Source organism: Gopherus evgoodei, chromosome 1, assembly GCF_007399415.2.
Source record: "Gopherus evgoodei ecotype Sinaloan lineage chromosome 1, rGopEvg1_v1.p, whole genome shotgun sequence".
Taxonomy (NCBI): Eukaryota; Metazoa; Chordata; order Testudines; family Testudinidae; genus Gopherus; species Gopherus evgoodei.
In genome coordinates, this window is record NC_044322.1 from 164,041,468 (window position 1) to 164,054,431 (window position 12,964).

Below are 12,964 nucleotides of genomic sequence, written 5' to 3' on the forward strand. Positions count from 1 at the left end.
TCCCTGGGGCACCCTTGCCGGACAGCACCACCGGGGGGGAAGGGGGAGCCGAGGGCGCCCTGTGACCTCCCCCCCGCCACGTGGAGAGGAAGAGGGGGCCGCGAGCCCAGAAAAGATCGTTCAACCGCCACCCTAGGCGCGCCCCCTTACAACGCTCCTTCCCTCGCTCACTCACTCACCAGGCCGGGGCGACCCCGAGAGCAGCGACCCCGCCCGCGTCCTGCTCAGCCGCACGCCCCCGTGCCACGGCCAACGAGCAGCACCTCACGCAAAACAGCCACTTCCTCCCAGACCTTCTATTGGCTGCCTGCCTTGTGACGTCAGCGATTTGAGAAAGGGAAACGGGCCTCTGGAACAGGCTGCGCGAGAGGAAGAGGCGCACGCCGACGGCTCCTCGCGCTCGCTGGTAAACACCCCGCCCGCGGGAAGCGGGTCCGACGGCTTCTTTCAACGTCAGGCGCAGGCGACGACTTCGTCAGCTCACGCGTGTTTCCGTCGGGTCGCCACGCATGCGCGCAAAGAGAAGTTACGTTGCGCTCTAGATGCGTCATGGGCGGCTGGGCTGGGCTGGGCGCTGCTTCCCCTCCCTCCCGGGCCTGGGGAGTCCCAGGCCGCGCGCGCAGCAGGCCGGGGGGAGGTGAGAGGGGGATGGGAAGAGCGGGAGACGCGGAGGCGCCAGCCCGGCCTGGTGCTACTGTTTCTCTCCTGGGGTGTCAAGCGGCCGCACTGAGCTCGGCGCCGCGCGGGCGGCGTCTTCACGGGGGTGGGAGGAGACGCCCACGTGCTGCGGACCTCGCAGCCTCCAGGACACCAAGAGCCGCCGGCGCCGGCTCCGCGGTGTGGGGGCGAATGTGGCTCCCGCCCCCCGCGGGAGGCACCTGGGTCTCTCCTGGGGCTGTTCACGGCGAAGTGCCCCGGAGCGGGGGATGGGACGAAGGCCCCGGTGTCGCCTTGTCGTTGGATTTAGGAGAGGGCCTGCCTCGTTCTCAGCCCGTCTCCGCACTGATGGCGAGGAGGGTCGCGGCTGGTCCGAAAGGCGCCGGGGGTTGGCACCCACGGGCCATGCTCTGCCCCGCAATGGAGTGAGGCATCTTTTGGGTGCCCAACTCCACTGCAAGGAAAACCGGGCTCCGCACGGGTCTTCGCGGCAGGGGCAGCCTCTGCCCAACAACTGTGCTTGGTACTGAGATGAGCAGGAAATACTGCTTCTTTCAAGCCCCCTCGTCTTGTCCGTGTCAGCAACTACTAATCCAGTTAGACTGCAGGTTCCCTGTCAGGAGCCATGGCAACAGGTATCACTAGTAGTATGGGTCCTGTGGCACCTTATAGACTAACAGAAGTATTGGAGCATGAGCTTTCATGGTTGGATACCCACTTTCTCAGACACGACTGACAAAGTGTGTATTCACCCACAAAAGTTTCTGCTCCAATACTTCTGTTAGTCTATAAGGTGCCACAGGACTCTTCGTCACTTTTTACAGATCCAGACTAACACGGCTACTCCTTGATACTAGTAGTTTGGGTCTACCCACATTGCACCAGGAACAAACTACTTGATTCCTATTCCCCGCAGCCACAATGAAGATGACAGTGAGAGGAATATCATATTCACAGGTTTCTCAACATCTTGGAAATCTATAAAATATCTATTGTAGAGTTGCCAGGCATCTGATTTTTGACCAGAATGGTCGAAAAGGGACCATGGTGGCTTCAGTCAGCACTGCTGACGAGCTGCTAAAAGTCTGGTTGGTAGTACAGCGAGACTAAAGCAGGCTTCCTGACTCAGCGCAGCTTCTGGAAGTGGCCGGCATGCGTCTCCCCTATGTGCAGGGCAGCCATGGGGGCTCTGCATGCTGGCCCTGCCCCGAGTGCCGGCTATGCAGCTCCAATTAGCCAGGAACTGTGGCCAACGGGAACTGTGGGGGCCGCAGCTGCGGGAAGCGCACAGAACCCCTGTGGCCGCCCCTGCACCTAGGAGCCAGATATGCTGGCTTCCAGAAGCCACCTGAAGTAAGTGGTGCCCCTCACCCCCTTTTGCACCTCAAACCTCTGCACCAGGTCAGAACCTCCTCCTGCACCCCAAATCCCTCATATCCAGCCCTACCCCAGAGCGCACACCTCCAGCCGGAGCCTGCACTCCAGCCCCCCTGTTCCAGCCTGGCAAAAGTGAGAGGGTGGGGGAGAGTGAGAGATGGAGGGATGGCGGAATGGAGTAAGTGGGGGGCGGAGCCTCAGAGAAGGGGCAGGGCAAGTTTTGGTTTTGTGCAATTAGAAAGTTGGCAACCTTACTCTAAGGTGATGTGTAGCTAATAGCATCTTGTAATTAATTTATTTTTCACAGTTAAAAAGAAGAGACTAACATGGTTGAAAACTCTCCAGCCCCATTGCCTGAAAGAGCAATATATGGGTTTGTTCTTTTCTTAGGCTCCCAATTTGGCTTTAGTAAGTATGTTTTCTTTCTGAGTAAAGTGCTACGTGTATTTGCTGTATTAAGAGGCAGAAATGAATACTGTACAATAGTGCCTCTAGTAAGATATAGAAGTTATAAAAAAAAGTAACTGTGTTAATACTTCTCAAGTAATAAAAATTATATTAGTTGTAAAGAAAGACTGAACTATTATTTGCAGTGTTGTAGCTATGTTCGGCCCAGGATATTAGAGAGACAAGATGGGCAAGGCAATAGCTTTTATTGGACCAACTTCTGTTGGTGAGAGAGACAAGCTTCTGAGCTTAAACCAGGATCTAATGCTTCTCTCTCACCAAGATCAGAAGCTTCTCTCTCTCACCAACAGAGGTTGGTCCAATAACAGTTATTACCTCCCAAGCTTGTCTCTCTGAACTGTTATTAAAAACATTTTGCAACTTTGTGGAGTAATCCAAGTTTTGTCAGTTCTCCCTTGTATTATCCTTTTGGATTTTGTTCTCAGTGATACTGCTGCTGGTGGCCACATAGCTGATTGTGCTGAGAGAATAACTATATTTCAGGGAGTTAGTTGAAAGTCTTTCTGGTAGGCTGAATGTACTGCATATGATGTGTGTACACAGTTGGCACTTTGTGACCTGTGTAGAAGTTAAAAGTGCACAATACAAATTCTGAAGATAGGGATTGATACTCGATAAAGGCTGACGAGAATCACGTCAGTTTCACTGTGCTGCTGCTTTCAGCAATGATGAGCCACAACAGAGGAAGGTGCTGAAGATACTCACTGGGTAAGGAGTGGAGTACTAAGAGTCCATACTCCCTTGCAGCAAGTATGAGGCTTTTGGATGGGGAAAACTAAATAGCAAAGGACTGCTCCTTCTCTTCCAACAGTTGATAGTTCTGGGGCTTCAAATTTAGCATATCAAAGACGGAGATGAAAAATGGAACACCAGAGATTTCAGGGACAGAAAAGCACCTGTCTGTAGGAATCCCAGAACCCTTCCCATTTCAAGCAGCTCAGCAAGGATGGAGCTAAGCAGGGCTCCGCTCCAAGGGTGTTCCCACGAAACTCTAATCTGTATCCTCTTGCTAGTAACTGTTCTATTGATCTAAGATGTTGTAATACCTTAATTTTTGAGCCAAAACTGACCTTATTGTTCCTCTTAAGAGAAATATTTTTGGATTAATACTTACTTCATTGGCATTGAAATCGGTAAGACCAAATTTACTCCTATTCTAAATATATTTTCACTAAAATACTCATTTTTAAAAACATTTCTTCAAGTACTAGGTTGTTGTAACTCTTGTTTCAGTTTTGTGACCGTTGGGACTAGTGTGACTCTGTTACTTTATCCTTCCCCACCAATTCCCCATTTTTTGTTTACTCACTTGCCAGAATTCCAGATTTTGAGCTCTCTGGGGCAAGAGCTGTCATTGCGTGTTTGTTTGTACAGTACCTAGTACATACAATGCTATCCTAATCCCTGTTTTGGGTCTTTACATTTTATCATTTCTATTGTGATAGCCCCTTAAGTGGCATATGATAGTGAAGAACTGAAGTATTTAAAAAAGAAAATCTCATTCAAGATGTGTGGAATTCCACTAAAAATAACATTTGGTACTCCACAGACTTCTCATTTTGGGACTTAATTGGGTTTGTTGGGGGTGGGGTGTTTAATGGCTAAATACTGCTATCCTTGTGTAGTCAAATTACCCATTAATATGATTGCTAGTTTTGACTGCAGAATTAGACCCTTTGTGGTTTAGTGCTGTAATATAGTTCAGAAATATGCACAAATGACTATGTAGAAGACCTAGAGAAATACCTTGGACCAATGTTCTTAAAATACAAACGTTTAAAATTAATTTTAAATTAAATTTTTAACCTTTTTTTAAAAAATCAACAAATGCAAGGGAATTCTTGTCTATTTTATTCTGGAATTAGAAAACAAATATGAAGAAGAGAATTAAAGTACCATCAGTTATAATGTTTGCATCCCTATGGCATAGTTTGTGTGTTCGTGGTAGCATTCTCTGCAGTATTTCAGTAAATCTATTTAGATGCTTTTTGGAATCTATAGAGAAATTTTCTTATAATTTATTTGTATCTTCTGTAATGATGGTGCTAAAAGTATTGATCTAGAATTAATTTGTCTCTTAAAACAATGTCAACTGTACAGTTATGATCAAACTATTAACTTTTACTCTTTTTGCACAGTGTTATACCTTGTATGGGCGTATGTTCCTGAATCTTGGTTATTCTCATTGGGGTTAACATACTGGCCTCAAAAGTAGGTTACATTCATTCACTGTTAAACATGTGAAAGAACAAACACATACCCAGAAAAATTGTGCCAGTGTCCTTTTACATTTAAAATATTTTACATTTAATCCAACTTGAAAAAGGAGATTTTAATGTTTCTCCTCACAAACAGCTGCAGTATTTATGTAAAGTAATGTTTCACAAACAACAGTTTACTCTGAAAAATTATCAGCAAGCTAAAATGAAGTGCAGTACATCTGTCTGTTATATTCTTAAAGTAATTTGGCAGCTTGGTTTAACTAAGGTTTTTTTTCTGAAATATCATGGTAAATTTTATTAAATTAAATTTCCAAATAAACTGTCTAAGGCATTTATTTGGATATTATTCCATACTGGTCACAATGAGTCCTTAGTTAATAAACTGCATTTTCAGGTCTTCTGTTTTTAGTGTGGTGGTTTTGGCTATAACTAATTTTTCTATCCACTTTAAATTCATACTTGTTTCTACTTCTGTATAGTCTTGCTTGATTTAGAGCTGGAAATAATTTTTTTACAAAAGACTTTCTTTTGTGAAATGTCATTTAAAAATAAATCTTTTATTCTGCAGGTACTGGGCAGTTGCCTTGCCTGTATACCTTCTAGTTACTTTAGGAATTGGCTATGTACTACTCTTTGGTATTAACATGATGAGTACTGCTCCACTCAACTCCATGCACACCATTACAGGTAGTTGATAATTTTCTTGTCTAGTTCTTAAACCTTCAACAAAAGTTATTGGCAATCACCGTAAACATACTTGCTGGCATTACTAAACTAAATCAAATACAAAGCCTTGAATTTTCACTTATGTTTAATGTATTGGCATATTACAGACTGTTAAACAATTATATATTTTGTTCAAACTTCATTTCAATACAATGTTATAACTACAAGTTATACCTTTGACTGTTTTATTTTTTTCCAAGTGTGTCTTCTTTAGAACAACCATTACAGTCTAGCATTTGCTACTCTTTCCCACGGATTTTATTTCTGACAACCGGTCCAGTTCTGAATATTTGAAATATAGGTGGCTTCCTCAATCTTTTCCCATCTTTCTCAAGACAGTATTTCTTTTATTTGCTGATAACTGCTTTTCCTGAGCAAGAACATGATAGAATTCAAAAATTACCCAGATAATTAGAATCCAAGTCTATGCTAAAGCTAAGTTGTCCCAATTGGCAGCACTGTTTGGCCCATGTCCATTCACTTATAATGAAAACCAACAAAATTAGTATTTAAGGCATGCTTCATTGACTTATTTTGACTTGCTTCCACTGAACTGTGCTTTGAAGTGGAAAGAGCCAAGTGTAGGCTCTGCAGTAAAGATAGTGACTAGACTGATGACTTGATAGAAAGCTGCTGAGGTCAAGAATGAAAAGTGTCAGCAGCACACATCCGCAGGGAGAATTTAGCCCCAAGTCTTTCTTGAATCAGCACTATGGGACTTGCTTTGCTAGAGGGAGCAGAATGTTAACATCTACTGTAGATAAACTGACATTACCAACAACATTTATTCACTTTCAGTAAACCAGAATGATGCTGTAAATATGTGCAAAGTGGACTATTTCTCGAATTTCACTTTTAAATAAAAGAACAGGAGTAAATGTTGCATAGGATTAGATTGTAGTTGGATGTGATGTAAAATCAGAGCAGTATGCTTTTATATTGACGAAGCGTAGAAGTCTAACACTATTTCTAGCAGGAAAACAAAGTATTTCATTTTATACCAGCATTTTAAATCATGGAGTAGTGAAATGTCTTTTGTCATATTTCCTACAGATAACTTTGCAAAAAATCAGCAGCAGAAGAAATCTCAAGAAGAAGCAATCCCTGCATTGAGGGATATTCCCATTAGTGAAGTAAACCAAATGTTTTTCCTTGCTGACAAAGGCATTTGTAACAGAAATTAATTGGAACCAGACCCTGCTAGAATGAGACACTACTACAATAATTTTTAGAAACACATTGTAAGACAAGTCAAAGGCTTGTCGGTGCTAGGAAATCTAACTCTTTAAACACCTGGAATAGATGAATTTGTATCTAAATTAAGGTGTGATAAGCACTGGCTCACATGTGTGGCATAGAGCACTGAACTGGAACTCAGAAGATATGGGCTCTATTCGCAGCTCTGCTACTGGCCTGCTGGGTGACCTTGAGCAAGTCACTTCACCACTCTGTGCTTTGGTTTCCCCATCTGTACTATGTATATGATACTGCCATTCATAAAGTGCTTTGAGATCTTCTGATGAAAAGTGTTATTTAAGAGCTAAGTATTATCATCTATTAAACAAATTGATGATTGTTGAAATGGTTTTATTTCTTAACGTAGAGAGACCTACAGTATTAAATGACAAAATACTTCATTCTGGGAACAGAATTCTTCCATATAAATTTGTTTAGCTATACCCTGGATCTGAAGTAATCCATTCAGTTATCCCTATATTTTTTTCTTGCACATTGAGGGTGGGATTTTCCAACACATTCAGTGTTTGGCTTAATTCAGTGGGAGCAGAGTTACGCCAACATTGAGTTTTCTTAAATATCCCACCCTATTTTGACCAGTCATAGTAAATTCAAGTATATTTATTGTGACTGTACAATAATATTAATGTTTTTAGTTGTCTAAAACTGATTGCATTTCTGATTTTTCTAAGGGGTATCTTACTTGCCTTGGACATACAGTGCACAGTGGATTTTCTTTAGATATGTATTTCTGCATATCAAGAATATCCTTGTTTTCCTATCTTATTAGGCTTATTAAAAGTGATAGGATTTCCCAAAACTAGGAGAAAAGGTAGAGGATGAAGAAAAATCCCAACAAGTTCCCATTTAAATATTAGTTGTTTTTTCTTAAATTGCTTTCTTATCCTTCATCTAATGTTCTTTAATATTAAAATATTACAATTCTTAACAGTACTAAAAATAAAATTATTCTGGACCCATGGAACTGCTGTAAATTTCATAAAACTGCAGGTCCATCTTCTTATATTCAAAGGAAATCTCAAAGTATACTGCATTGTTTCTAAGCCACTGCCAAAATATCTTAAACAGAGAATATTCTTCCGCTTACATGTTACTTTGCCGACAAATCATCACCAGAAGTTGTTGAAATATTTTATTTGTCACCAGGTCACATCCTAACACATTGCATCATAAAATACTAGTGATAATAGTTAAAGCCTCAACATCAGACAAAAATACCGTCACTCTTGTCAGGAAAGAATTTTAAGTTACAAAAAGTTACCATTTCGTTAGAAAAGGAAATAAGGTAACTTTGAAAACTTCTGTATGCAGGACCTCATATTGATCCCATTGAAACTAATGAATGTTCTGCCACTAACTTCAGTGGGAGTACTTCCCCCACATCCCAGGTTGCTATAGCTGGGCAATCACATGGATGTTCCCAACTTGTGATCCAGAACCTTACGTTTCCTTGTTCGGTTGATTTTTTTTTTTTTTTTGGTTTGTTTTTTGCAACGGGGGAGGGAGAGGAATCTCCAGCTCTTAGAGCAATGAGAAAAATCCTCAAATTTTGAACCAAACAAACCAATGTAATGCTGTCTGCTTGAGTTTGCAGATAACCTGAAATAATAGCTCTACAGTGTGTAACTTGCCCTTATCTCATTGGAATGCTAATGCCAGAGCCTAATGATTATATTTTAAATGGCAACGTTAACTACTTAATTGATGATCAGAATAGGAAGAAAGAAGAGAGTCTTGGACTCTCATTTTGATGTCTCATTGCATGGGGCATATAGACTCATAGGTCAGAAGGGACCAATATGATCATCTAGTCTGACCTCCTGCACAAGGCAGGCCACAGAACCCCACCCATCCAATTTTATAACAACCCCTAACCCAGGACCGAGTTATTGAAATCCTCAAAATTGGTTTGAAGACCTCAAGCTGCAGAGAATCCACCAGGAAGCGACCCGTGCCCCATGCTGCAGGGGAAGGCAAAAAACCTCCAGGGCCCCTGCCAATCCGCCCTGGAGGAAAATTCCTTCCCGACCCCAAATATGGCGATCAGCTAAACCCTGAGCATGTGGGCAAGACTCGCCAGCCAGCACCCAAGAAGGAATTCTCTGCAGTAACTCAGTTCCCATCCCATCCAACATCTCCCAGCATTTGATTTGGGACAGCTCAACTTTCATCCCCCTTTTTTTTTCTTTTCTTTTCAGTTTGAACCCTTTTTTTCTTCCCTCTTTTTTATTTTTGACTTTCTCATACAATCTTGAACTGATAAAAATTATAGGCTATTCTGGCAGGGACCATGTATTGACTATTGCCTAGCCACGGGGGCTGGGGGAGGAAGGGGGGTGTAATTAAAAAGATAGTTACCTTTTTTTTTTTTCTTGAGAGAATTCATGACGAAGTCACTTCAGGGTTATATATTTTCTCATATGCAATTTCTGGTTGATTTTCTTCTTCCTTGAAATTCCTTCTAAATTTTTCAGAAAGCAATTTAAATTCTAATAGGACAACTAGTGAATACTATGGTTCTGGTGTCATTTAATTTAAGGATTAAATTAATTCCCAGTTAAAGATGCACAAATCCCTACCAGATAAAGAAGAGCTACTGGAAAATGCCCTCATGTCCTAAAAGCACACAAACTAAAGGATTATAAATCTTAAACAAAGATTCAGTGATAAATCTGCCATTTCACTTGTCTGCTGATCTAGCACAATTATGGGAAAACTAACAGAAGGGACCTAAGTGAACAGACAAACTGGGGTCATTTATTATTTAAGTGAAATTTGCAGGCATGAAACTCAATCTTTGCTTATCTGTCATTGAGTGGCAGAGCTGAAATGACATTCTGATGACCTTTACTTCAATTTAAGAATAATTATCAAACATTCAAAGGTTGTCCTCATGATCAAAATAATATATTCTGTAACGCAATGTATTTTTCTATTGTGTAGGGTTTTGGACTTGTGATAAAGGTTAATGGCATCTAATGTTTAGAACTAATATACCGTACTTTGACAGGATGTTGTGGGTCTTGAGTGTCCCTCATTACATCACCTTACATACAGCAGTAATCAGGTGTATTTTATTCTTACCAACTTGGTGGGAGGGGAAGCTACTTTTCACTAGTTCCTTGCACCTGAAGAGACAACATTCTTTTTAGCTGCCAAAGTATTTAGAAGGCATTATGCAGTTGTCAGCTCAAACTTATCAGATGGATGATTCCAAAACAAAACCTGACAAGATTAAAGTGTGGTGCTGATTTTAACTCCTTCCCTCCTAAAACATACCTGTGTAAAGACTACCCAAAGATCTGGAATAGACTAAATGTGATCAAATATCCACTCCCTCAAGAGACTGGCTTTAGTGGTGCTAAATCCTAAATTTGCCCTCATTTTCACCTCTTCGCCTGGCCTTATCAGTGGTATCTTGTTACCACCAAGATTAGTAGTATTTAGTGGACTGGACTAATAACTTTATTCTTGCTGAACTAGTCAAAGGGGGGGTAGCCTTTAGCCATACTGTGCAAGTAACTTTTATGCTTTTTGTCTAGTTCCTTTAGAGTAATTTTGTTTTCATATGCATTTGGATGCTTATTGCCATGATTCTGTTTTGATAGTCTGTGCAAGAGAGATGCGTGGGAAGAAACAGTGTGACATCCTGCTCTCCAGAATGGAGTTTCTCTACAGATAGTGTTGAGTTTGAACATGCTAGAGCTCCTCCTGTAGTGAAGATCAGAGACGGTACTCTTGTTATTTTTAAAATGCAAAGGCCCAGTACTCCTACCACTGAATGCAATAGGACTGTGGTTCTCAACCTTTTCTATATGATGTTCCCATATGCCAAAAGAAACGTGTGCGTGAACAGACACACACAATATGTACATAACCCTAAGGTTGAGCAGCCATGCAAAAGATGATTTGCCACTGATTTCAGTAGGAGCAGAGCCAAGCTGAAACTGATTAAAGGTAGGAGGTGGAAGCCTGTGGTTTTTTACTGTGTTGCAGTGCAGAATGATGGGTTTGGGCTATACATAGAAAGTGCACAATGATTAGTAAGGAGCCAACATAAGAGCAATATTACCATGTATTCAGTTACTCTCATTTTTATTGTAAATATTTATATTAAAGTGAGCCCTGTAGACACTACTATATTGAGATCTGTACCCTACTGAGCTGGGTGTTACACAAACAGAGAAGAGAAAATCCCTCCCCTTCATAAAGGGAGGGCATGGGGATAAAATATTACAAGTGAATGAGTATGGTGAAGAACTGGCACAGCTTTGCAAGTTACATGTAGGGCAGTTTGTGTGTATTTGGTAGGGTAGAGGAAGGAAGTAATGGAGCAGGAAACCTGCTGGTCAAAATTCCAATTCAACATGCGAGTGGCCAGGGATATTTCTGCAGGCAACAGAATGTTAAAGTAAAGCAAAACTCCCCTTAGGACTAGACTGAGTGGGCCCACCTCACTGCAACATGCAGGTATACCTGTGCTACTACAAGCTGTGTCTGACCTGCTCCACATCCAAGAGGTCTCATGCTCTTAAAAAATGCACAAAACAATTAAAAAAAAACATTTTGAAGGTTATCAAGTAACTTCTGAATCAGATGTAATGATTTTTAAAGTCATCCTCTGGACTGCAAGTTACTCCTCTAGACTTCCCTCAGTGCAAGGCCAGGCACAGCCACCCATAACTAAATCACAAAATTAATTCATGCAATTCAGAAAATTAATATTAGCATAAAGTTTGTTTCTGCTTGTTAGGCAAAATGGCAGTTGGTTTGGAATTTTGCCTACATCAGTTGGGGCAAGCTGAGGCCCATAATATACACACATGGCCTTACTCATTTCCTGAAAGTAGGAGGAGAAAACAAATATAAATTTACTTATTTGAGTTGGCTGGGATAGGGGATATTTCAGATCTGCTGTCATAATACTTGTTCAATGATTCCTATATATGTATGGTTCTTTCTGGTCTTTTGCTGCATAATGGGCCATTTCTATTGGTGGTACTCAGATCTTTCAGCCACTTTCAGACTAAAGATGGATTCTCACTTGGTGATGTAATATCCTGGCATCCTGTATATTGGCAACAACAGGGCAATCAGGATTTCCATTTGCACTTCTCCCTTGTTTTATTAATTGGAATCTGTAAGAAGCAGTGAGATTTGGGAACACAGAGTCTTGTTCTAGCAGTACTTTTATTGAAAGGTGGCCAATATAAATTCACCTTGGTATGGTGTGATAATCTCAGTTTGTCACTAGAGACACCTGGGGAGATTTTTCCTGCTTGTAAGTCACCATGATATGAGGTATGATTTCATTTCACAGGTGAACGTAACAGGAAATCTTGCAATATTTAATCTTGATTAATTTAGAACACAGAGAAGATTAAGGAAGAACTTTATCCTCACCTATTGCTTGTTCCTCAGCTCGTTTAACATGTCTTCTCTCATTATAATATTAATAAAGTCTATATTAGAAAAAACTATATGAATGTTATTAGAGATTGATTATAAATTGAATCCAGGTGGTGACAAGGTCAGATAGAATAGCCTTAACAAGATTCCATTCTTTGGCATGGATGCAATCCCTCCTGGAGGTAACTGTTTTAGCTGCAGGAACTTAAAAGGTCCCTGGCACTGGACAGAACTCAGAAACAGAATTTAAAACCATGTTATGAGCCAGCTTTAATTCTGACTCTTCACAGTAATGAGTAGAATGGTAGATGATTAATAAAAACTATATTAACTGAGTTGCCTTTCCAAAACCTGCTACCACCAATGTCCCCCTAGCCTGACAATTTTATTGTTTTCAGTATAGCAATTTTAGGCAAGTTCAGAAAGGGATTATGATGTATTTTTGCCCTAGATAAATTATCTAGCACTTGCTGGAGGAAATACAATCAATCACTCTATCCTGACAACTGTGGAAAGGCCTATGAAACATGAAAATCAAGCTATATTTTAATTATTAATCTTAACTACTAAACAGATAAATTTGTCCCACAAGATAGAATGTTTCAAGTCTTTTCTTCAAGGTACAAAGGTAACAATAAACTCATTACTATAGGGGTACTTTGTGGCCTTCTTCCTGCAAGTGATGGATGATTCAAAGGTCATTGAAAGCCCCTCTGGGTCAGACCCCAGATGAATTAACAAACCAAAGCTAAAAGGTGCAGGGAAACAGAAGATGTTGTATACTGTTTGTTCATTTGTAGTCTTTTTTTTAAGAAGCTGGTAATGTATCACTTAATTACGGGGCTTCT

At 41.0% G+C, this 12,964-nt stretch overlaps 2 protein-coding genes across 15 annotated transcripts in view; one reads left to right on the top strand and one right to left on the bottom strand.

Annotated features, from left to right (window-relative positions):
• TTC3 (tetratricopeptide repeat domain 3) overlaps positions 1-369 on the bottom strand; it is a 161,991-nt gene extending 161,622 nt beyond the window's left edge. For 6 of the 9 annotated variants that reach the window (XM_030577826.1, XM_030577810.1, XM_030577817.1 and 3 more), the window contains exon 1: positions 180-266. The gene's annotated coding sequence lies outside the window, so the exon portion shown is untranslated. Of the gene's footprint in view, positions 1-179; positions 267-293 lie in introns of those variants that run through there. The other 3 variants (XM_030577853.1, XM_030577835.1, XM_030577844.1) reach the window with 2 other exon arrangements.
• On the top strand, positions 327-7,032 carry PIGP (phosphatidylinositol glycan anchor biosynthesis class P). Of its 6 annotated transcripts, none has more exons than XM_030577982.1 (5): positions 327-406; positions 2,342-2,442; positions 4,641-4,713; positions 5,293-5,411; positions 6,504-7,032. In XM_030577982.1, the coding sequence occupies exons 2-5, from the start codon at positions 2,361-2,363 to the stop codon at positions 6,632-6,634; spliced, it is 405 nt and encodes a 134-aa protein (XP_030433842.1). In that variant the 5' UTR covers positions 327-406; positions 2,342-2,360; the 3' UTR covers positions 6,635-7,032. The 6 variants fall into 6 exon arrangements, with proteins under 6 accessions (XP_030433842.1, XP_030433870.1, XP_030433860.1 ...); XM_030578010.1 differs by lacking the exon at positions 327-406 and adding an exon at positions 420-561; XM_030578000.1 differs by lacking the exon at positions 327-406 and adding an exon at positions 420-525.
• The last annotated feature ends 5,932 nt before the right edge of the window (positions 7,033-12,964 follow it).

Coding starts and splice junctions, on each gene's coding strand:
- PIGP (XM_030577982.1), top strand. CDS start 2,361: ATGGTTGAAAACTCTCCAGCCCCATTGCCTGAAAGAGCAATATATGGG. Junction 4,714..5,292: donor TTAACATACTGGCCTCAAAA/GTAGGTTACATT, acceptor TTTATTCTGCAG/GTACTGGGCAGTTGCCTTGC. Junction 5,412..6,503: donor CTCCATGCACACCATTACAG/GTAGTTGATAAT, acceptor TATTTCCTACAG/ATAACTTTGCAAAAAATCAG.